Source organism: Thamnophis sirtalis, unplaced genomic scaffold (genome assembly GCF_051295495.1).
Source record: "Thamnophis sirtalis isolate CommonGarterSnake01/CBP01778 unplaced genomic scaffold, rThaSir2_p1.2 scaffold_15, whole genome shotgun sequence".
NCBI lineage: Eukaryota > Metazoa > Chordata > Lepidosauria > Squamata > Natricidae > Thamnophis > Thamnophis sirtalis.
In genome coordinates, this window is record NW_028261395.1 from 46,208,172 (window position 1) to 46,231,070 (window position 22,899).

General features: G+C 44.3%; 2 protein-coding genes across 3 annotated transcripts in view; one reads left to right on the forward strand and one right to left on the reverse strand.

Moving 5' to 3' along the window:
• The window catches only part of CCDC50 (coiled-coil domain containing 50), a 29,223-nt gene extending 22,836 nt beyond the window's left edge, over positions 1-6,387 (reverse strand). The window contains exon 1 of one of the 2 annotated variants that reach the window (XM_087702202.1): positions 6,268-6,387. The gene's annotated coding sequence lies outside the window, so the exon portion shown is untranslated. Of the gene's footprint in view, positions 1-1,987; positions 2,056-6,267 lie in introns of those variants that run through there. The other variant, XM_087702204.1, reaches the window with a different exon arrangement.
• An 8,050-nt stretch (positions 6,388-14,437) lies between these two features.
• Positions 14,438-21,690, forward strand: LOC148042613 (urotensin-2-like). The gene is given in 4 exon segments (XM_087702459.1): positions 14,438-14,494; positions 18,043-18,196; positions 19,319-19,362; positions 21,586-21,690. Coding segments are annotated over 4 exon segments (360 nt in total).
• Positions 21,691-22,899: the final 1,209 nt, after the last annotated feature.

The following is a 22,899-nucleotide window of genomic DNA, read 5'->3' on the forward strand; positions in this document are numbered from 1 at the left end:
ATGCAGAATAAATACAGAAGAAGGAGAAGAGAGGAGGGAGGAGAAGAGAAAAGAAGAGAAGAGAAAAGAACAGATTAACAGAGAAGAGAAATGCAGAATAAAATACAGAATAAGGAGAAGAACGGATGGAGGAGAAGAGAAAAGAAAACAAGAGGAGAAAGCAGATTAACAGAGAAAAGGAATGCAGAATAAATACAGAATAAGGAGAAGAGAGGAGGGAGGAGAAGAGAAAAGAAGAGAAGAGAAAAGAACAGATTAACAGAGAAAAGGAATGCAGAATAAAATACAGAATAAGGAGAAGAGGGGAGGGAGGAGAAGAGGAGATGGAACGGAACAAAATTCTTTATTGGTCAAATGTGATTGGACACACAAGGAATTTCTCTTCGGTGCCTAAACTCTCATTGTACACAAAAGCCATAAGTGATAAATGGTGGTTTCTGGTTTCGAATTTCTCCCAATTAAAAAAAACATCCTTCAAAAGGAATGTCCAAAACAAGAGGAAATGCAAGTAGTTCTCAACTTACGACCGCAATTGAGCCCCGGATGTATGTCATTAATCGAGACATTTGTTAAGTGTGTTTCCCCCCCCCCTTACGACCTTTTTTGTCACCGTGTGTTAAGTGAACCGCTGCAGCGGATAGTAATTTGGTTGCGAAGTAAATATGGCTGTGAATTAAGGAGAAACTTCCTAACAGCGAGGACGATTAGCCAGCGGAACAGCTTGCCACCACAAATTCATCACTGGAGGTTTTTAAGAAGAGACTGGACAGCCACCTGCCTGAAATGGTCTAGGGGTCTCCTGCCTGAGCAGGGGGCTGGACTAGAAGACCTCTAAGGTCCCTTCCATGCTGTATTCTGATTGATTGATTGATTCACTGACTGATTGATTGATTGATTGAAATGATTGAGGGTCTCCTGCCTGAGCAGGGGGCTGGACTAGAAGACCTCTAAGGTCCCTTCCAAGCTCTATTCTGATTGATTGATTGAAATGGTCTAGGGTCTCCTGCTTGAAAAGGGGGCTGGACTAGAAGATCTCTAAGGTCCCTTCCAGCTCCATTATGATTGACAGATTGATTGAAATGGTGTAGGGTCTCCTGCTTGAGCAGGGGGCTGGACTAGAAGACCTCCAAGGTCCCTTCCCGCTCTGTTCTGAGTGATGGACTTTAGGTCGCGAAAGGGGGTCAACATGACCTTGGGACATAGCAACGGTCGTAAGTATGAACCAGTTGCCAAGCATCTGAATTTCGATCATGTGATCCATGAGGACAGGGGTTGGTAAATCTCACCTGTAAATAGGTCTGCGCCTGCCCAGCACATTAAAAAAATGCAGAAAAACCCGCCATGCTGCGGTGACTGGGGAACCAGTTCAGGGGCGTGGCCAGCCTGGGTTGCTTCCGGTTCTGCGACCCACACCAGCATTCTGCTACCGGTTCGCCCGAACTAATGCGAATTGGTAGCAACCCACCTCTTCATGGGGATGCTACCACTGTGAACAACGGTCCCCGAGCCATTTTTTCCAGCGTCGTCGTAACTTTGAACCGTCACTAAATGAAATGGACTAGCTGTATTAAAGGCGGGGCTACATTTGAAAAACGTAACATTAAAAAATGGAGCTTCTTTCCAAGCTGCTATTGAAATAGGAATGGAGAACCTTATAAACGATTGCGAACGATACTAAAACTGTATAAGGAGATATTGAAAAAAAGGAAGAATGAAGGATGGGACTTTGATTTAACTACAGGAAGTACGAACAACAAAAGAAGGTGGAAAACACGTCTTTGAATATTACAGCGATATGAAAAAAGGGTGGAAAAAGTTAAAATAGGGATAGAAAATAGTGGGGGGAAACAACAACGATATATTAGTATGTTAAGACATCCAAAAGGACAGAAAGACGGTTCAGAAGGGAAGGATGATAATAAAAGATGTATAAACAATATGAAACAAGGGAAATGAAAATGTAATATTTAGGAATAATAAGACTTACGTTTAGGTGTACTGAAATGTATGTTAACCAAGTTGCCACACCATTCACGCATCATCGGTGTGTACAAAGAATATGGACAATAAAAATCTGATTGGAAAAAAAAATACGAATGGGAAACCAAGGATAAATTGTGTGAGATTAAAAAAATATCGAGGTTTAATATTGAAGCAACATACGAACTATCGATGGGAGAGAAATATTAAATTTACTCCGAATATCATACCAAGAGGAAACTGGTAGAAAGCGATTTATCGCTTTGTGAATACGTAAAAATGATTTTTTCCCAAAAAATAATTGGAAAAATGCAGCCATCTATTTGAGGAAAACGTTATAACGGCCAACGTTTCTCTATAGATGATGATTTGCTCCAAAATTTATCCCACTTAACAACCGTGCAAACCAGCTTTACTTAGGCAAGGATTCACTTAACAACTGCAGCAACGTGCAATGGGGATGAACTCGCTCAGCAGAGGTCTTGCTTAGCCACCTAAATTCGGGCGCGCAATGGCAGTCGTAACACGAGGACCGCCTGTATTAAAGGGACTCGAAATCTCGCTGCTTCAAACCAAGCCAAGCTTTTTTCTTCCCAACCCTTTCTTGTTAAATGAAAATCATCAGCGTTTTACACGAAATATATTAGGGAGAACGGTTTGAACGAAGGAAGGGACCAGAGGAACGCCGCCAAATTTCCCCGGATGAATTGGGATGCAAATTTTGGCATATAATGAAGTGTGGTACCTTATGATTCTTGACGACTGTATCTTGTCTTTTTATGTACAATGAGAGCATTTGCACCAAAGACAAATTCCTTGTGTGTCCAACCACACTTGGCCAATAAAGAATTCTTTTCTATTCTATTATTATTCTATTCTATTCCATTCCATTCTATCCAACTTCTACTCTCAAAATGCCCCTTTAGGGCACTGCACACCAGGACAAATAGACACGAGGACAGTTTTCCCCCCCGAATGCCATCACTCTGCTGAACAACTAATTCCCACAACAACACTGTCATATTACCTACTAAGACTGTATTGCTATTATTCTTCTCTTCCTTCCTACTTATGACTGTAACCATGTTGCTTGTGTCTTTAAATTTTATGTTGTCTTATTTGTTTCTAGTGTAGTTTGATGGTTTATTAGCAGCCTATGACTATCACTAAGTGTTGTATCTTTATGAGTCTTGATGAATATATTTTATTTTTCTTTATGTACCCTGAGAGGATCTGCACCAAAGACAAATTCCTTGTGTGTCCAATCACTCTTGGCTAATAAATAATTCTATTCTATTCTATTCTATATTCAATTCAATTCTATATCCCATTCTATATTCTATTCCTATTCTATTCCATTCCATTCTACTGCATATTCCATTCTAAATTCCATTCTATATTCCATTCCATTCTATTCTATTCTATTATTATTCTATTCTATATTCTATTCTATTCTATATCCCATTCTATATTCTATTCCTATTCCTATTCTATTCTATTCTATTCCATTCTACTGTATATTCCATTCTAAATTCCATTCTATTTTCTATTCTATTCTATTATTATTCTATTCTATATTCAATTCAATTCTATATCCCATTCTATATTCTATTCCTATTCCTATTCTATTCCATTCCGTTCTACTGTATATTCCATTCTAAATTCCATTCTATATTCCATTCCATTCTATTCTATTATTATTCTATTCTATATTCTATTCTATTCAATTCTATATCCCATTCTATATTCTATTCCTATTCCTATTCTATTCTATTCTATTCCATTCTACTGTATATTCCATTCTAAATTCCATTCTATTTTCTATTCTATTCTATTATTATTCTATTCTATATTCAATTCAATTCTATATCCCATTCTATATTCTATTCCTATTCTATTCCATTCCATTCTACTGTATATTCCATTCTATATTCCCTTCTATATTCCATTCCATTCTATTTTCTATTCTATTCTATTCTATTTTCTATTCTATTCTATTCTATTATTATTCTATATTCAATTCAATTCTATATCCCATTCTATATTCTATTCCTATTCCTATTCTATTCAATTCTGTTCTACTGTCTATTCCATTCTATATTCCCTTCTATATTCCATTCCATTCCATTCTATTTTCTATTCTATTCTATTCTATTCTATTCTATTCTATTCTATTCTATATTCAATTCAATTCTATATTCCATTCTATATTCTATTCCTATTCATATTCTATTCCATTCCGTTCTACTGTATATTCCATTCTATATTCCCTTCTATATTCCATTCCATTCCATTCTATTTTCTATTCTATTCTATTCTATTCTATTCTATTCTATATTCAATTCAATTCTATATCCCATTCTATATTCTATTCCTATTCCTATTCTATTCCATTCCGTTCTACTGTATATTCCATTCTATATTCCCTTCTATATTCCATTCCATTCCATTCTTTTTTCTATTCTATTCTATTCTATTCTATATTCAATTCAATTCTATATCCCATTCTATATTCTATTCCTATTCCTATTCTATTCCATTCCATTCTACTGTATATTCCATTCTATATTCCCTTCTATATTCCATTCCATTCTATTTTCTATTCTATTCTATTTTCTATTCTATTCTATTATTATTCTATATTCAATTCAATTCTATATCCCATTCTATATTCTATTCCTATTCCTATTCTATTCAATTCTGTTCTACTGTCTATTCCATTCTATATTCCCTTCTATATTCCATTCCATTCCGTTCTTTTTTCTATTCTATTCTATTCTATTCTATATTCAATTCAATTCTATATCCCATTCTATATTCTATTCCTATTCCTATTCTATTCCATTCCGTTCTACTGTATATTCCATTCTATATTCCCTTCTATATTCCATTCCATTCCATTCTATTTTCTATTCTATTCTATTCTATTCTATTATTATTCTATATTCAATTCTATTCTATATCCCATTCTATATTCTATTCCTATTCCTATTCTATTCCATTCCGTTCTACTGTATATTCCATTCTATATTCCCTTCTATATTCCATTCCATTCCATTCTATTTTCTATTCTATTCTATTCTATTCTATTCTATTCTATTCTATTATTATTCTATATTCAATTCTATTCTATATCCCATTCTATATTCTATTCCTCTTCCTAATCTATTTCATTCCGTTCTACTGTATATTCCATTCTATATTCCCTTCTATATTCCATTCCATTCTGTTCTATTTTCTGTGAACTGAGATAAGGAGCTATTTCTTGCTCTCTGTGTGTGTCTGTGCATGTGTGCAAGGTGGGGGCTTTGACTGTCTTACCCCCCCCCCTAAAGCACAGAAAGGTTCAAGGCCTGGAAACGAAAACATATGAAAAAACAGTTGCAGGAATTGGGTATGGCTAATCTAGAGAATAGAAGGATTAGGGGGGGGGGGACTTAATAGCAGAATCCCAGTGTTTGAGAGGCTGCCCCAAAGAAGAAGGCCTCAACTTCTTTCCCCGAAGCACCAGAAGACAAGAAAGAAGAAAGCACATTGATGGGTTTGGTTTGGAAAAGTCCTTCATGGAGACTAGATCCATACATAACCTCCCCCAACCTCACCCAATTAAATGCCTTCTCTGAGAGGCAGAAAGATGAGGAGGGAAGGCCCTGAGGGACTGACCCACACATTCAGATGGGTGTGTGTGTGTGTGTGTGTCAGCCACACAGATCAAAGGCATTGCCGCCTTCCTCCCCTCTCCCCTCCTTCTCTCCTCCTCCTCCTCCTCTTCCTCCTCCTCCTCTCTCTTTCAAGCTTTGAAGATTTCCTGAGGGGGGGGGTTGCCTCCTGCCTACCTCTTCCACAATTTCTGCAAAGGAAGGGGGAAGATGGGAAGATGGGGGGGGGGCGGTGTTACACCCCGCCCCCTGAGAGCAAGGGAGGGGAGACCCTCTTCATCCTAACAGGGAAGGGTGGGAGACAGCCCCCCAACTCCCACCCCAGCCAGAAGACAGATAGCTGCACTGGTATTAGAGAGGGGGGGTTATCAGTATGGCCAAATAGGTGCGGGGATGGGGGCTGCTTGAGGCTCTCAGGGGGGGGTCCATGCCAGCTGATTTGGGGTCCCCCCCAAACGAAAGAGATCTCCAAGGCATCCTTCCCTCTCTGCAGGCCTAGGAAAGGGGGGGTCGCGCAGACCCCCGCTGGCAACCTTACCTGGGAAGGCTTCTCGCCCGGCGCGGGGTCGCCGCAGCAAAGGGGCTTCCTTAAGCCCACCCGTCCGTCCTTGCGCCCTTTCCAACTTACCTTAAGCCAGCGCAAAGCTCCGCGCGCCCACCCCGGGAGCTGTCCAAAAGCCGGGCCGGAGAAGATGCTCCAGTTACGGGGAGACGGCGGGCCAGGTGGAAAGGCCGGGGAGGGGAAAGGGGGGGGGGCGCAAGGAAAGAGGGGAGGGAGCAGCCCCGCCAGGCTCCTCCTCCTCCTCCTGCGCCGCAGGGCTCCTCCCTCTTTGCGCGCCTCTTGCGCGCGGCCGGGGCCCCGGCAGGTGCGCCCTGGTACCATTCCTGCGCGCTGGAGAGGCCTGGGCACGGCGCAGAGAGGGTCTCCCGCTGGGTATTAGAGGGGGTGGTCGGGGACCCTCTATCCCTGACCCTGGGGAAGCCCCCCCTTCCCGTTGCTCCCACGAAGGAAACCCCCGAGGTCATGCGCACGTTCCTTAGCCAAGCGTTTTGGGGAAGGGTCGCGGTGCCGCCAGCTGCAGGAGGTTCGCGCCTGGAGACCTGGCGGGCAGGCAGAAGCCAACCAAGGTTATGCAGCTAGTCCTCGACTTGCAACGCCTCGTTTAGTGCCCGTTGGGAGTTAGAACAGCCCTGGGGGGGAAAAGGGACTTGGGAACTTTGAGGCTTAGGATGATTTTTCACACCAATGACCGTCCTGTCATTCACATTCGGACGCTTGTCCACCGACTCGTGTTTACGACGGTCCGCAGTAGTCCCCCGGGGTCAGGCGATCCGCTTTTGCGACCTTCCGACCAGTCGCGCCCATGGGGAAGACGGATTCGCTTAAGAACCTCGTGACGAAGTGAACAGCCGACTCGCTTAATGGATGTGGCGAACGTATATATATATATATAAAAACCCTCACTTAACAATTTTTTCTCCCTTCGCGGCACAAATGCCAGCCTCAATTGCGGTCGTAAGCCGAGGACTAGCTGGTATTCAAAAGTGGTTTTTTATTTTATAAAGGCAACAGGACTGGATTTTTTTTGTCCCTCCCAGGGAATCCAAGACGATTTGCTTCCTATCCTGAAAATACAACAGTAGAGAACTTTGGCAGGTAGTCCTCCAGTTACAACCACTCAAAATTAACAACGGCGGCGGAAAAAGGGACACACTGCCGTTTTTCGCAGCTACGGCCTCCCCGTGACCACAATTCATGCTGCTAAGTGAGACATTGGTTCAGCGAGGTTTGCCCCGCCTTACGACCTTCCTTGCCACCGTTGTTAAGTGAATCGCTGCAGTTATTAAGTTTGGAGCACGGTGGTTACGTTGAATCTCTTTTCCCTGTTGAGTTTGCTTGCCCCAAGGGGAGTTGAGTGATCCTAGGGACAGAATAACAGAATAACAGCATTGGAAGGGAACCTTGGAGGTCTTCTAGTCCAACCCCCCGCTCAGGCAGGAGATCCTATACCATTCCGGATAAAAGGTTGTCCAATCCCGAAAAATCTCCAAGGATGGAGAACCCACAACTTCTAGTCAAGTTGTTCCCCTGATTTAATAGCAGAGTTGGAAGGGACCTTGGAGGTCTTCTAGTCCAACCCCCTGCCTAGGCAGGAAACCTTATACCGTTTCAGACAAATGGCTATCCAGCATCTTAAAGACTTCCAGTGTTGGGACATTCACAACTTCTGGAGGCAACTTCTGTTCCGCTGATTAATTGTCTTTAACTGCCAGGAAATGTTCCCAGGGACGCAGCGACCGTCGTAAATACGAGTTGCCAAGCGAATTTTGATCACGTGAACGCTGCAATGGTCGTAAGTGTGGGAAACGCCCCCAATTCGCTTTTTTCCCCCCATGTTGGTATAACTTGGAACAGTCCCTAAAGGGACTGGTTGTAAGTTGTACGTTGTATCTTGTCTTCCGCAGAAGATGCTCTCTGGAGTCCAGGATGACCACAGCCGAGAAAGAAGGAGGAGGAGGAGGAGGAGGAGGGGAACTACATCCTGGTGGTCCTCCCTTGGGATTTACACCTTCTTTACTTCTCCTCCGAGCTCTGATTCCCTCTGGCCTCTGCTGTTCGTTTGAAGGAGAAAACTTTTCTTGCAGTGAGCAATGAGGTCATGCGTTCGGCTGACCTAATTACTTTGCGCAGGAGATAAAAAAATAATAATAATGGAATGAAATGCGTCGTGTGTGAGTCACACCGAGGAACACAAGGAGTGAGACTGGGGGGGGGGCAGGGTGGAGACCATTCACAAGCAATGAGAAGGGGGGGCGGGATTCACCCTTGTCCTTCGTTTTCATGCGGTCGTTAAAAACGTCGAAATTCGTCGGGCGCAGTGTCCTCGTTCGGATGGCCAGAGCTTCGAGGTGACCGAGCGAAAGTTAGAAGACAAAAGATTGTCTCCCATAGACGTCAAGACACAGAGAGCAGTTTGGTTCGGTGATTTCAATCAACGGATCGATCTGAATAGAGCTGGAAGGGGGGCCTTGGAGGTCTTCTAGTCCAACCCCCTGCTCAAGGAAAAGACCTTACACCATTTCAATGGATCAATCAATCAGAATAGAGCTGGAAGGGACCTTGGAGGTCTTCTAGACCAACCCCCTGCTCAATCAGGAGACCCTAGACCATTTCAATCCATCAATCAATCAATCAGAATAGAGCTGGAAGGGACCTTGGAGGTCTTCTAGACCAACCCCCTGCTCAATCAGGAGACCCTAGGCCATTTCAATCTATCTATCTATCTATCTATCTATCTATCTATCTATCTATCTATCTATCTATCATCCATCTATCTATCTATCTATCTATCTATCTATCTATCTATCTATCTATTTATCTATCTATCTATCTATCTATCTATCATCCATCTATCTATCTATCTATCTATCTATCTATCTATCTATCTATCTATCTATCATCAGAATAGACCTGGAAGGGACCTTGAAGGTCTTCTAGTCCAACCCCCTGCTCAACCAGGAGGCCCTATATCTATCTATCTATCTATCTATCTATCTATCTATCTATCTATCTATCTATCTATCTATCTATCATCTATCTATCTATCTATCCATCTATCTTCTATCTATCTATCTATCTATCTATCTATCATCTATCTATCTATCTATCTATCTATCTATCTATCTATCTATCTATCTATCTATCTATCTATCATCAGAATAGAGCTGGAAGGGACCTTGAAGGTCTTCTAGTCCAACCCTCTGCTCAAGTAGGAGACCCTAGGCCATTTCAGACAAATGGCTGTCCAGTGTTTTTTCTTAAAAAAAACAACAACAGATCTCTAGTGATGAAGCACCCACAACCTCTGGAGGCAAGTTGTTCCACTGGTTAATTGATCTGGGATTATAGATTAACAGAATAACAGAGTTGGAAGGGGCCTTGGAGGCCTTCTAGTCCAGCCCCCTGCCCTAGTAGGATATCCTATAGCATCTCAGACCAATGGTTGTCCAGCAGTCTCTTCTCGAAGACCTCCAGCAATGGAGCACCCCAATATCTGGTGGCAGGCTGTTCCACTGGTTTATTGTCCTTAGGAAATTTCTCCTTAATTCCAAGTTGTTTCTCTCCTGGATGAGTTTCCTCTCTTGCCTTCTGGTGCTTTGGAGAATAAATTGTCCCCTTCCTCTTTGTGGCAGCCCATCAAATGCTGGAAGACTGCTATCGTGTCCCCCCCCCCCCCCCCCAGGCGTCCTTTTCTCTAGGCTGGCCAAACTCACTTCCTGCCACCGTTCTCCCTATTTAGTGGCTTCAAGAATCAAAATTCAAATGTCCCATTATCACACCGAGGAACCAATAAATGAAGAGAATGGTAAAGCAACATATACATTTAAAGCCGGAAATATATTCTCTTGTTAGGCGTTTTGCCAGAAAAATATAATAAACGGAATGTATATTTAATATTACATCTTTTGACAGCAGGGAGAATTGTATTTGCGCAACGCTGGAAAAATGAGGGACGCTCCTTCATAATGAAAATATAATGAAAATAAATAGATTGTATGGAAATGGATAGGTTAATGCTAAAGATAAAAGAAGGCAGAATTATTATTTTTTAAAAAAAATTGGGATTTGTTTCATCAATGGTTAAGGGTGGCTCAGTGGCTAAGACGCTGGGCTTGTCGATCAGAAAGGTCGGCAGTTCGGCGGTTCGAATCCCCAGCGCCGCGTAATGGAGTGAGCTCCCATGACTTGTCCCAGCTTCTGCCAACCGAGCAGTTCAAAAGCACGTGAAAAATGCAAGTAGAAAAATAGGAACCACCTTTGGCGGGAAGGGAACAGCGTTCCGTGCGGCTTCGGGAGTTGAGTCACGCCGGCCACATGACCACGGAGACATCTTCGGACAGCGCTGGCTCTTAAGCTTTGGAAGGAGATGAGCAGCGCTCCCTAGAGTCGGGAACAACAAGCACAGATGTGCAAGGGGAACCTTTACCTTCATCAGTGGTTAGATGATGAAGGTAGAAATTAGAAGCTGGAAGAATACTATTATATAACAGTAAAGAATATTATTATTATTACTATTATTATCTATATGTAAAATGACCCAGACAATATACTATCTATTAAATACATATATATGTTAAAGAAAAATGTATAAAAGAAAGAAGACAGAAGGAAAGAAAAGAAAGAAAGAAAGAAAGAAAGAAAGAAAGAAAGAAAGAAAGAAAGAAAGAAAGAAAGGTTGCAATTTGTGAACTGTCCACGAAAAACTTTTCAAAAATCGGAGAGAAACCAGAATAAACATTTCACAGCCTGTGTGCTTCAGATTATATAGACTTTCCCGAGGAGTTTATTTTTATTTTTTAAACTCGGAGAAGCCACAGCTAGCTTTTGAACTCCACACCCCCAGCCCCCAAAAAACTATTGCCTCGGTGGGGTTATACAGCAGATCCCGCGATGAAAAACTCCGCAGAAAAATCAACGTTTTGCTCATCCTCCATTATTGAAAAATAGAAAAAGCCAGCTGTGATAATAATAAAAAAAATCGGCATTTCTATTCCTGCCAACTTCTGGGCAGATGGGACGCTGAAGATACCCGTAACTCGTTCGTTTTTAGATTTAATAAAAGCTGAAGATAATTTTAGAAAACTTCCCAGCATCGATTTTTATTTTTTATATATATTTTTTTTCTGGGTCGGGAACCACGAGGGATTCTAACAATATCACTTCGAGGATAATTTCCCCTTTCAGAGGCTGGGCATTTTCTGCTTTCCCAGCCATGGAGCTCAGCAGGAGCAAAACGGCTTACCCATCCAACATCTTGGCATGGCCTCCAAGCTTAGAAGGGCTTCAAAGTGGATCGTGGGTTGGAGAGAAATTGGCTGCATCCAACTTCTGGCCAGGTTCGTTGGTCGGTTGATGGAGTCACCTTCTTCTAGAAAACGGGGGATGGAAACCAATCAAGGAGAGAAGCAAGCTTGAATTAAGGAGAAACCTCTGAACGGTGAGGACAATTAACCAGTGGAACTGCTGATCACTAGGAGTTGTGGGCGCCCCATCACTGGAGGCTTTTAAGGAAAGACTGGACAGGCACTTGTCTGGAATGGCCTGGGGTCTCCTGCCTGAGCAGGGGGTTGGACTAGAAGACCTCCAAGATCCCTTCCAGCTCTATTCTGATTGATTGATTGATATAGTATCTCCTGCTTGAGCAGGGGGTTGGACTAGGAGACCTCCAAGGCCCCTTCCAGCACTATTCTGATCAATTGATGGATGGATTGATTGATTGATGTAGTATCTCCTGCTTGAGCAGGGGGTTGGACTAGAAGACCTCCAAGGTCCCTTCCAGCTCTATTCTGATGGATTGATTGACTGATTGATTGAAATGATCGAGGGCCTCTTGCTTGAGTAGAGGGTTGGACTAGAAGATCTCCAAGGTCCCTTCCAGCTCTATTCTGATAGATAGATAGATGATAGATAAATAGATAGATAGATAGATAGATAGATAGATAGATAGATGATAGATAGATAGATAGATAGATAGATAGATAGATAGATAGATGATAGATAGATAGATAGATAGATAGATAGATAGATAGATAGATAGAGATAGAAATGGCCTAGGGTCTCCTGTTTGAGCAGGGGATTGGACTAGAAGACCTCCAAGGTCCCTTCCAGCTCTATTCTGATTGACTGATTGACTGATTGATTGAAATGATCGAGGGCCTCTTGCTTGAGTAGAGAGTTGGACTAGAAGTTCTCCAAGGTCCCTTCCAGCTCTATTCTGATTGATTGATTGATTGATTGATTGATTGATTGATATGGTCTAGGGCCTCCTGCTTGAGCAGGGGGTTGGACTAGAAGACCTCCAAGGTCCCTTCCAGCTCTATTCTGATTGATTGATTGATTAACTGATTGATTGAAATGATCAAGAGCCTCTTGCTTGAATAGAGGGTTGGACTAGAAGACCTCCAAGGTCCCTTTAAGCTCTATTATGATTGATTGATTGACTGATTGATTGAAATGGTTGAGGGCCTCCTACTTGAGCAGAGGATTGGACTAGAAGACCTCCAAGGTCCCTTCCAGCTCTATTCTGGTTGATTGATTGAAATGGCTCGAGGGCCTCCTGCTTGAGTAGAGGGTTGGACTAGAAGATCTTCAAGGTCCCTTCCAGACTAGGCTAGACTGGTCCTGTGATATTTTGAAGGCCCGTCACAGAACATAGAACAACAGGGTTGGAAGGGACCTTGAAGGTCTTCTAGTCTACCCTCTGCTTGAGCAGGAGACCTTATACCATTCCAGACAAATGGTTTTCTTCTACTTCAACAAAAGTCAATCCACCGGAATAAAGGTGGGAGGGATTTTGGAGGTCTTCTAGTCCAACCCTTGCTCAAGGGGGAGACTCAACACCATTCCAGACAAGCGGCTGGTCCAGTCTCTTCTTGAAAACCTCCAGCGATGGAGCTACCCACAATTTTTGGAGGCCAGTCAATCCACTGATGAATTGTCCTCACTGTCAGAAAATTCCTCCTTAGTTCTAGGTTGCTTCCCTCCTTGGTTGGTTTCCAATCCGTTGCTTCTCGTCCTGCCTCCAGGTGCTTTGGAAAATAAATTGACCCCCCCCCCTCTTCTTTGGGGCAGCCCCACAAATACTGGAAGGCTGCTATCATGTCCCCCCTAGTCCTTCTTTTCTCTAGAGTGGCCATACCCAAATCCTGAAACCGTTCTTCAAATGTTTTAGCCTCCAGTGAAGGCCATGATTTCTTCTACAGTGCTCCATATCTGAGAAAAAGCTGGGACATTAGTCCTTTTTGATCCCATGTCCCATCATTCCCTTTTAAACTGGTGTTTAACCTTCAGGGTGTCAGGGTTCCAAACAACATCCAAAATTAAATCAGAGTCCAAGGCAAAAGTATTGCTCAAAGTCCCCAATTTATTAAGAGAGCCACGTTGGCACATCTGGGAAAACCCGAAATCTGAAAGCTTCCCGGTTTTCCCCACCCGGTTGGAAGTTCAAGATCTTGCCCCCCCCAACACTCACAAATCCATCCCATGGTCCAATCTCCCACTGCCATGCTGGCAGCTTCCACCCATCCAGTTCCGGTCAGGTGCAGAGGTGCAAAGACAAAGGATGACCTTGACTTTCTAGAAAGAATGTTGTTATGGCTACCTATCATCTAACTCCGTAGAATCCCCCATTTTCCCTACAATAAAAACAACATAGTGGAATAATGGACAGCATGGCAGACCAAAAATCCAAAAAGGAATATGGCTGCAGGCCTGACACAGGGTCAAGGTCCCATTTACGGGACGGGGTGGAGGGGGGTCAACTTGGTCATTCCTGCAACCCCATAGCTACGTCAACCTCAATTTTCTTTCGGCACGGCTGTTTAATTCCCTGCTCATCGTCCTCTTTTTGGCACGGGCCCCCCTGAAACGCAACAGGGGCATCTTCCCTCATCCATCTCCAGCGCCAGCCCATGCCATCTCGCTTGGATGACGTGCGTCAAGCTCCCCCAGATCCATAAATCATCCGTTTCAAAAACTCCCGGCCCATTCCAAATGACGTCCGATGTTTTCATTAGCTGGTGATTTATCGCTCCGAAGAAGGTACTCTCTGATTTTTATGCCCAATTTATAAAGTTGGTTTTTTTTCTTTCCTTTTCGATTCTCTCTCTCTCTCTCTCTCTCTCTCTCTCTCTCTCTCTCTCTCTCTCTCTCTCTCTCTCTCTCTCCACCCTCCTCCTCCTCCTCCCCTTCTCCATCGCGTTCGCTTTCCCCATCAAGCACGGAGACAGTTCGATTTATGGTCTACGAAGCCACTTGGAAAGATGACCTCAGCACCCAAACGGACGATAGATACGTTCGTTGGAGAATTTTGGGTGGGGCTGAGACCAGGGGCGTGATGAGGTCACAGGTGGTCTACAAGATATAAAGCCCACAGGGGGGGAGAAAAACACTCTGGAGATAGACGACAGGCAGCAAGGGAATTCCACACCAAAGTTTAGCCGAGGGGGAAACAATGGGGAAGCTGAACTGGTCCTTCCTTTTGCTCTTCACCTTCCTTGGACGGCTGTGGTCCATTCCCAGGACAAGCGGAGAACTATCTGCTTGGTCTCAAGGTAAGAAGGGATTTATTCTTGGGATTCTTCCAGGAGTTAAGGATGTGGGATTGTAGCAGAAGGAGCATGCATTTGGTGGGAGCTGAGGATCATTGCGCCAGAAAGTCCCAAAGGACTTTATCTTTTGCAAACTGGCAGAAAGAGTCCAAAATAAGGAGAAGACCTCATGTTAAAATCCAGCTGCAGGGGTGAAGGAGACTGAAAATTGGCAGAAAATGGCTAACCATTGGGCTGTTTTTAGGAACCAAAGTGCAGAGAAGAGAAACTAGGATGATTGAAGGCCTGGAGGCTAAAACAGAGGTAGAACAGTTGCAGGATTTTTGATTTGGCCAGTTTAGAGAAAAGGACTAGGGGCGGGGGGGGGGGATGTGATAGCAGCTTTCCAGTACTGGAGGGGCTGCCCCAAAGAAGAGGGGGGGTCAAATTATTTATTCAAAGCAACTGAAGACGGGATAAGAAAGAATGGATGGAAACTAATCGAGGAGAGAAGGAACCTGGGACTAAGGAGGAACTTCCTAACAGTGAGGACGATGAACCAGGGGAACAGCTGGCCACCAGAGGTTGTGGATGCTGCAACCCTGGAGGGTTTTAATAAAAGATTGGGAAGTCTGAAATGGTCTAGGGTCTCCTACTTAAGCAGGGGGGGGTTGGACTAGAAGACCTCCAAGGTCCCTTCCAGCTCTATTCTGATTGATTGAAACGGTTGAGGGCTCCTTGCTTAAGCAGAGGGGGTTGGAATAGAAGACCTCCAAGGTCCTTTCCAGCTCTGATTGATTGAAATGGTCCAGGGTCTCCCGCTTGAGCAGGGGGTTGGACTAGAAGACCTCCAAGATCCCTTCCAGCTCCGATTGATTGAAATGGTCCAGGGACTCCTGCTTGAGCAGGGAGGGTTGGACTAGAAGACCTCCAAGGTCCCTTCCAGCTCTATTCTGATTGATTGAAATGGTTGAGGGTCCCTTGCTTAAGCAGGGGGGGTTGGAATAGAAGACCTCCAAGGTCCCTTCCAGCTCCGATTGATTGAAATGGTCCAGGGTCTCCTTCTTGAGCAGGGGGTTGGACTAGAAGACCTCCATGGTCCCTTCCAGCTCTATTCTGCTTAATCCAGATCTGGTGTCACAAATTGGGCTAAACCTAACAGAAAGGACTCCCTCCGGTGGTGCAAGTTTGCAGTTGCAACTCCACATGGTTTGCGAGGGGGGGGGGGGAACCAGAGATATTACGAAGCAAAATGTCAGTCAGCTTCAGCTGAAATGTCATTAAAAGCCACGGCTTGTCTCAGAAAACTTGAAGCTCAATTTGTGGTGGTACATTGAGGAATTCCCTGTATATAAAAAGTGGTAAGAATCCAGCTGTGAGTAGGTGTGCCCACCCCCCTTAGCTTAGGATTGGTAAAGGTTCAAGGTGAGATAGCCAAGGTTGGAAGGGACCTGGCGGCTCAGGGGCTAAGACACTGAGCTTGTCGATCAGAAAGGTCGGCCGTTCGGCGGTTCGAATCCCCAGCGCCGCGTAACGGAGGGAGCCCCCGTGACTTGTCCCAGCTTCTGCCAACCTAGCCGTTCGAAAGCCTGTCAAAAATGCAAGTAGAAAAATAGGGACCACCAATTTTGGTGGGAAGGGAACAGCGTTTGATGCGCCTTCGGGAGTTGAGTCATGCCGGCCACATGACCACGGAGACGTCTTCGGACAGTGCTGGCTCTTCGGCTTTGAAAGGGAGATGAGCACCGCCCCCTAGAGTCGGGAACGACCAGCACAGATGTATCTGAGAGGTGAGGTGAAGATATCTGAGGGAGCCCACTCGTAGCCTGCACAAATTATTGACCTTGAAAAAGAAAGAAGTTCTTATTCTGAGGGCAGAATAAGAGAGTTGAAAGGGACCTTGGAGGTCTTCTAGTCCAGCCCCCTGTTCAAGCAGGAGACCCTTAAAGAAATGCAGAATAATGCACTTGGGAGGGACCTTGGAGGTCTTCTAGTCCAGCCCCCTGCTCAAACAGGAGACCCTTAAAGAGATACAGAATAACATAATTGGAAGGGACCTTGGAGGTCTTCTAGTCTAACCCCCTGCTCAAGCAGGAGACCCAACCAATCAATCCAGAGTAGAGCTGGAAGGAACCTTAGAGGTCTTCTAGTCCAACCCCCTGCTCAAACAGGAGATCTTTAAAGAGATACAGAATAACGCAGTTGGAAGGGACCTTGGAGGTCTTCTAGTCCAACCCCCTACTCAAGCAGGAGACTCTTAAAGAAATACAGAATAATACAGTGGGAAAGGACCTTAGAGATCTTCTAGTCTAACCCCCTGCTCAAGCAGGAGACCCAGCCAATCAATCCAGAATAGAGCTGGAAGGAACCTTAAAGGTCTTCTAGTCCAACCCACTGCTCAAGCAGGAGACCTTTAAAGAGATACAGAATAACGCAGTTGGAAGGGACCTTGGAGGTCTTCTAGTCCAACCCCCTGCTCAAGCAGGAGACCCTTAAAGAAATACAGAATAATACAGTTGGAAGGGACCTTAGATGTCTTCTAGTCCAACCCTCTGCTCAAGCAGGAGGCTGTAGACCATTTCAGACAAGTGCCTGTCCAGACTCTTCTTGAAGACCTCCAGTGATGAAGCACCCACAACTTCTGGAGACAAGCCATTCCATTGGTTAATTGATCTGGGATGACAGAATAACCGAGTTTTGAAGGGGCCTTGGAGGTCTTCTAGTCCAACCCCCCTGCTCAAGCAGGAGACCCTAGACCATTTCAGACAAGTGCCTGTCCAGTCTCTTCTTGAAGACCTCCAGTGATGGAGCACCCATAGAACTCCTGGTGGAATGCCACCCGTTGTTCTCACTGTTGGGAATTTCTCCTTCATTTGGGGTTGGAACCTTCTTGTCCTATCCTAAGGAGCATTGGGGGGAAAGAGGTCTAGTGGTTAGAGATAGCATCTCTTCTGATGAGCAAGAAGGAGGGTAGCCACCAGGAATAGCTGTAGAGCGTAAACGATCCAAGGCAAAAGGAGTAGGCCATTCTTCCGTCAATTCTTTTTAATCTCGTTTAATACAAAGAGCCGAGGTGGTGCAGTGGTTAAATGCAGCACTGCAGGCTACTGCTAGATCAGCAGTTCAGCGGTTCAAATCCCACCGGCTCAGGGTTGACTCAGCCTTCCATCCTTCCGAGGTGGGTAAAATGAGGACCCAGATTGTTGGGGGCAATATGCTGACTCTCTGTAAACCGCTTAGAGAGGGCTGAAAGCCCTATGAAGCGGTATATAAGTCTACTGCTATTATTGCTATATCTTATCATTCATGAAAGACAAAACGCCTTGTTTCTTCCTGATCTTATTCTCCATCCACAGTCAACAACGAAGATGCCAAGCTAAATTTGGAGACTTTGGCCAACAGAAGACCCTTCCAGCAAACCTTGACCAGGAGACCAGGAACTACGATAGACATTCCAAGCATAGCAGGTGAGACGGCATTTTTCCCCCCTTGAATAATCATGCCATCTTACCCCGTCAAACGCTTTCTTTTCTCCATACCCCAAAAAGCTTTATAAAGCTCCGTCGTCTTTTTTTGAAGATTGTGTTTCAAGGACAGAAGAAACCTGGAATAAGGGAGAAACTTCCACACCACGAGGACAATTAACCAAGCAGGTTCTCTGTGTCCAATAGAAAACCAATCAACGTAGAACCAGAAGTCACCTTGGAGGTCTTCTAGTCCACCCCACCTCAAGCAGGAGACGCTGGACCATTTCAGAGAAATGGCGGTCCAGTCTTTCCTTAAAAACCTCCAGTGATGGAGCTAGTACCCACAACTTCTGGTGGCCAGCTGTTCCACTGATTAATTGTCCTCACTGTTAGGAAGTTTCTCCTTAATTTCAGGTTGCTTCTCTCCTGGATTAGTTTCCATCCGTTGCTTCTTGTCCTGGTGCTTTGGAGAATAAATTGACCCTTCTTCTTTGGGCCAGCCCCTCAAATACTTGAAGACTGCTATCATGTAAGAGCCAAGGTGGCGCAGTGGCTAAATGCAGCATTGCAGGCTACTTCAGCTGACTGCAGTTCTGCAGTTCGGCTGTTCAAATCTCACCGGCTCAAGGTTGGCTCAGCCTCCCATCCTTCCGAGGTGGGTGAAATGAGGACCCGGACTGTGGGGGAAATATATGCTGACTCTGTAAACCGCTTAGAGAGGGCTGACAGCCCTATGAAGCGGTATATAAGTCTAACTGCTATTGCTATTGCCCCCCCCCCCTCTAGACTAGCCCAAACTCAATTCCTGCAACCGTTCTTCTTATGTTTTAGCCTCCAGGCCTTTAATCATCCTAGTTATTTTTCTGTGCATTTTTTCCCAAAGTCTCAACGCCTTTTTCGTAGCGGGGTGACCAAAACCGGATGCAGGAGTACAGGTGTGGCCTTTTTAAGGCTTTACAAAGCTGTACGAACTCTTCACCTGATTTTGAGTCTATGCCTCTTGTTTGTGCCCCCCCCCCACCGAGGATCGTATTAGCATTTTTTGGCGGCTGCCTTACGTGGCTGGCTCATATTTGTCCAGTTGGAGTCCAAATATTCTGAATAGTTTTGTTTTCATTGCAGGTTTTGGCCCCCCAAGCTCCAGTGCCAGGGAATATGTTGAAGAGGTAAGCGTGTGGGGGTCAGTGGTGGGTTTCAAAATTTTTTGGAACCTACTCTGTGGGTGTGGCCTCCTTTGTGGGAGTGGCTTGCCAGCCATGTGACCTAGTGGGAGTGGCTTGCCGGCCATGTTCTTTCTTTCTTTCTTTCTTTCTTTCTTTCTTTCTTTCTTTCTTTCTTCCTTCCTTCCTTTCTTTTCTTTCTTTCTTTCTCTCTCTTTCCTTCCTTTTGTGTCTCTGTCCCTTTTTTCTTTTTTTCTTTCATCTCTCTCTCACTCTTTTCTTTCTTTTTTCTTTCTTTCTTTCTTTCTTTATTTGTTCCTTTCTTTCTTTCTTTCTCTCTCTCTCTTTCCTTCCTTTTGTCTCTGTCCCTTTTTTTCTTTTTTTTCTTTCATCTCTCACTCTTTTTCTTTCTTTTTCCTTTTTTTATTTATTTATTTCTTACTTCCTTTCTTTCTTTCTCTCTCTCTCTCTCTTTCCTTCCTTTTGTCTCTCTGTCCCTGTTTTCTTTTTTTCTTTCATCTCTCTCTCACTCTTTTTCTTTCTTATTTATTTATTTATTTATTTCTTCCTTCCTTCCTTTCTTTCTCTCTCTCCCCTTCCTTCCTTTTGTCTCTCTGTCGCTTTTTTCTTTTTTTCTTTCATCTCTCTCTCACTTTTTCTTTCTTTTTTCCTTTTTTATTTATTTATTTCTTCCTTCCTTCCTTCCTTTCTCTCTCTCCCCTTCCTTCCTTTTGTCTCTCTGTCCCTTTTTTCTTTTTTTTCTTTCATCTCTCTCTCACTCTTTTTCTTTCTTTTTTCTTTTTTTATTTATTTCTTCCTTCCTTTCTTTCTTTCTCTCTCTTTCCTTCCTTTTGTGTCTCTGTCCCTTTTTTCTTTTTTCTTTCATCTCTCTCTCACTCTTTTTCTTTCTTTTTTCTTTTTTTTTATTTCTTCCTTCCTTCCTTTCTTTCTCTCTCTCTCTTTCCTTCCTTTTGTCTCTCTGTCCCTTTTTTCTTTTTTTTTCTTTCATCTCTCTCTCACTCTTTTTCTTTCTTTTTTCTTTCTTTCTTTCTTTCTTTCTTTCTTTCTTTCTTCCTTCCTTTCTTTCTCTCTCTCTCTCTCTCCTTCCTTTTGTCTCTGTCCCTTTTTTCTTTTTTTCTTTCATCTCTCTCTCACTCTTTTTCTTTCTTTTTTCTTTTTTTATTTATTTCTTCCTTTCTTTCTCTTTCTCTCTCTCTCTGTATCAGTCAGTCAGTCAGTCAGTCAGTCTGTGTGTGTGTGTGTGTGTGTGTGTGTGTGTGTGTGTCAGTGGTGGGTTTCAAAAAATTTTGGAACCTCTTCTGTAGGTGTGGCCTGCTTTCCGGGTCCACTGGTGGAACCTCTTCTAACCGGTTCGGTAGATTTGACGAACCGGTTCTACCGAATAGGGGTGCGAACTGGTAGGAACCCACCTCTGGTGTGGGTGGAGATAAATTAGATCTGGAATGGTATTTTGGTCCTTTTTATGCCTCTGAAGATTTTCAGTGCTTAGTGTCAAGTCCAATTATTTTTTCTTTGGAAAAAGACTTAATTCAAGAGAAGCGGAGATAATTGGAATGGGGTGGGGGAAAAGCTCCTGAGAGAGAAAACAATGCGTTTTCCAGCCCCTGCTTATTTATTTTGGGGGCGGGGGTAGGATTTCTCTTCCTCCATGGGAGAAACAATAGGCCAAATTAGAATTTCCTTCCTGCTCTCAGGAAAATAAATCCTTCCGCTTCGGGGAAAAGATTTCAGCTGTGCAAAAGTATCATTTCAACAGCTTGGAACTCACAGGCTGTTTGTACAGATAGTCCTTCAGATACAACAGGTCACTTTTAATGACCGTCCTTGGCTTACAACAATTTCACTCTGTGACCGAAGTTACCACGGTACTGGGGGATGGGGGGGGGGAAGCAACTCCCCAGGGTCACGCCATCAAAGTTCAAATGTTTGGCACCAGGCTTGTATTTACGACGGTCGCGGTGTCCCCCTGGGGTTATTACACGATCCCCTTTTGCGACCGTCTGGCTAGCGAGGTCAATGGGGGAAGCCAGGTTCACTTAGCGACGGGGTTGCTAATTTGACGACGGCAGGGATCCCCTTCACAAACGTGGCAAGAAAAATCGCGAAATCTGGGCCGAAAACCTCACTTCACAAATGTCTCACTTAGCGACATAAATTTTGGGGTCGTAAGTCGAAAAATGTCTGGTTTTTTTCCCGCCCCACTTGCAGGCACCCGTTGGAAATCTGCTGTTAAGACGTTTATGGGAATCTACCAGGAAGCAGTACAAGAAACGTAGGAATCTCTCGCAATGCTTCTGGAAATATTGTGTGTGATCCGCTTGGAATCCACTTGCTTCCAGTCCCTTGCCCTATAATTTATGATGTGATCAAGCAATAGACTAGATTTCTGCATATCATTTCTGGAAACGCACACGTGATGAAAATAAAGCTGAAGATGGCAAAAACACCTCTGTTACTTGCATGGGATTTCATAAATCTGTTAGAAATTCTGTATATAGCCGTACAAAACAGTCAACATGTGTTTTTCTGCTTAACTGCCCCAAGGACACAGCAATCTTTTATTCAGAGAAAAGATAAACCTATACACACTGCCATCTACTGGTTGAAAGTGGATTAGACTGAGAGAGAGTGACTGGCCTTTCATGCCTAAGGTAGAACTAGAACTCTCTATCTCCTGGTGATTGGCCCAAAGTCACCCAATCAGCTTTCATGCCTAAGGCAGGACTAGGACTCCCCATTTCTTGGCTATTAGCTCGAAGTCACCCAGCCAGCTTTCCTGCGTAAGGTGGGACTAGAACTCACTGTCTCCTAGCAATTGGCCCAAAGTCACCCACCTGGCTTTCATGCCTAAGTGTGGACTAGAACTCTCTTTCTCCTGGTGATTGGCCCAGTCACCCAACCAGCATTCATGCCTAAGGTTGAACTAGAACTCACTCTCCTGGTGATTGACCAAAAATCACCCACCCAGCTTTCATGCCCAAGGCTGAACTAGAATTCTCTTTCTCCTGGCGATTGGCCGTCACCCAACCAGCTTTCATACCTAAATCTGGACTAGAACTCTCTTTCTCCTGGCGATTGGCCCAAAGAACCCTAATCAGCTTTCATGCCAAAGGTGGGACTAGAATTCACTGTCTCCTGGTGATTGGTCCAAAGTCTCCCAGACTGCTTTGACGCCTAAGGCAGAACTAGAACTCACCTGGTTACTAGTCCGATGTCTTAATGGCTACCCCAAACTTTCCTTCTTGAGCTGAAAACCCCTTAAGCAGCAGTGTCACCCAGCAAATATGCCGATACCAGCTGACCCCCCTCCCCCTTTTGCCAAAGGTTGGCCCCCCTCATCTCCCTTCTGGGGGGTCCCGTACAGAGGGACTCCCCATCCCCTCTTGAGGGCCCCTACACAGTTCGAGAACCTTCCCTGACGACGTTAAAAGCAGCCGATCGCCGTCCTTCGGCCAAAGGGAAGAGAGCTAACTGATGCAGTCTCCCCCATCGGATCGAACGAGTGAGTCATGGCTTAATGGC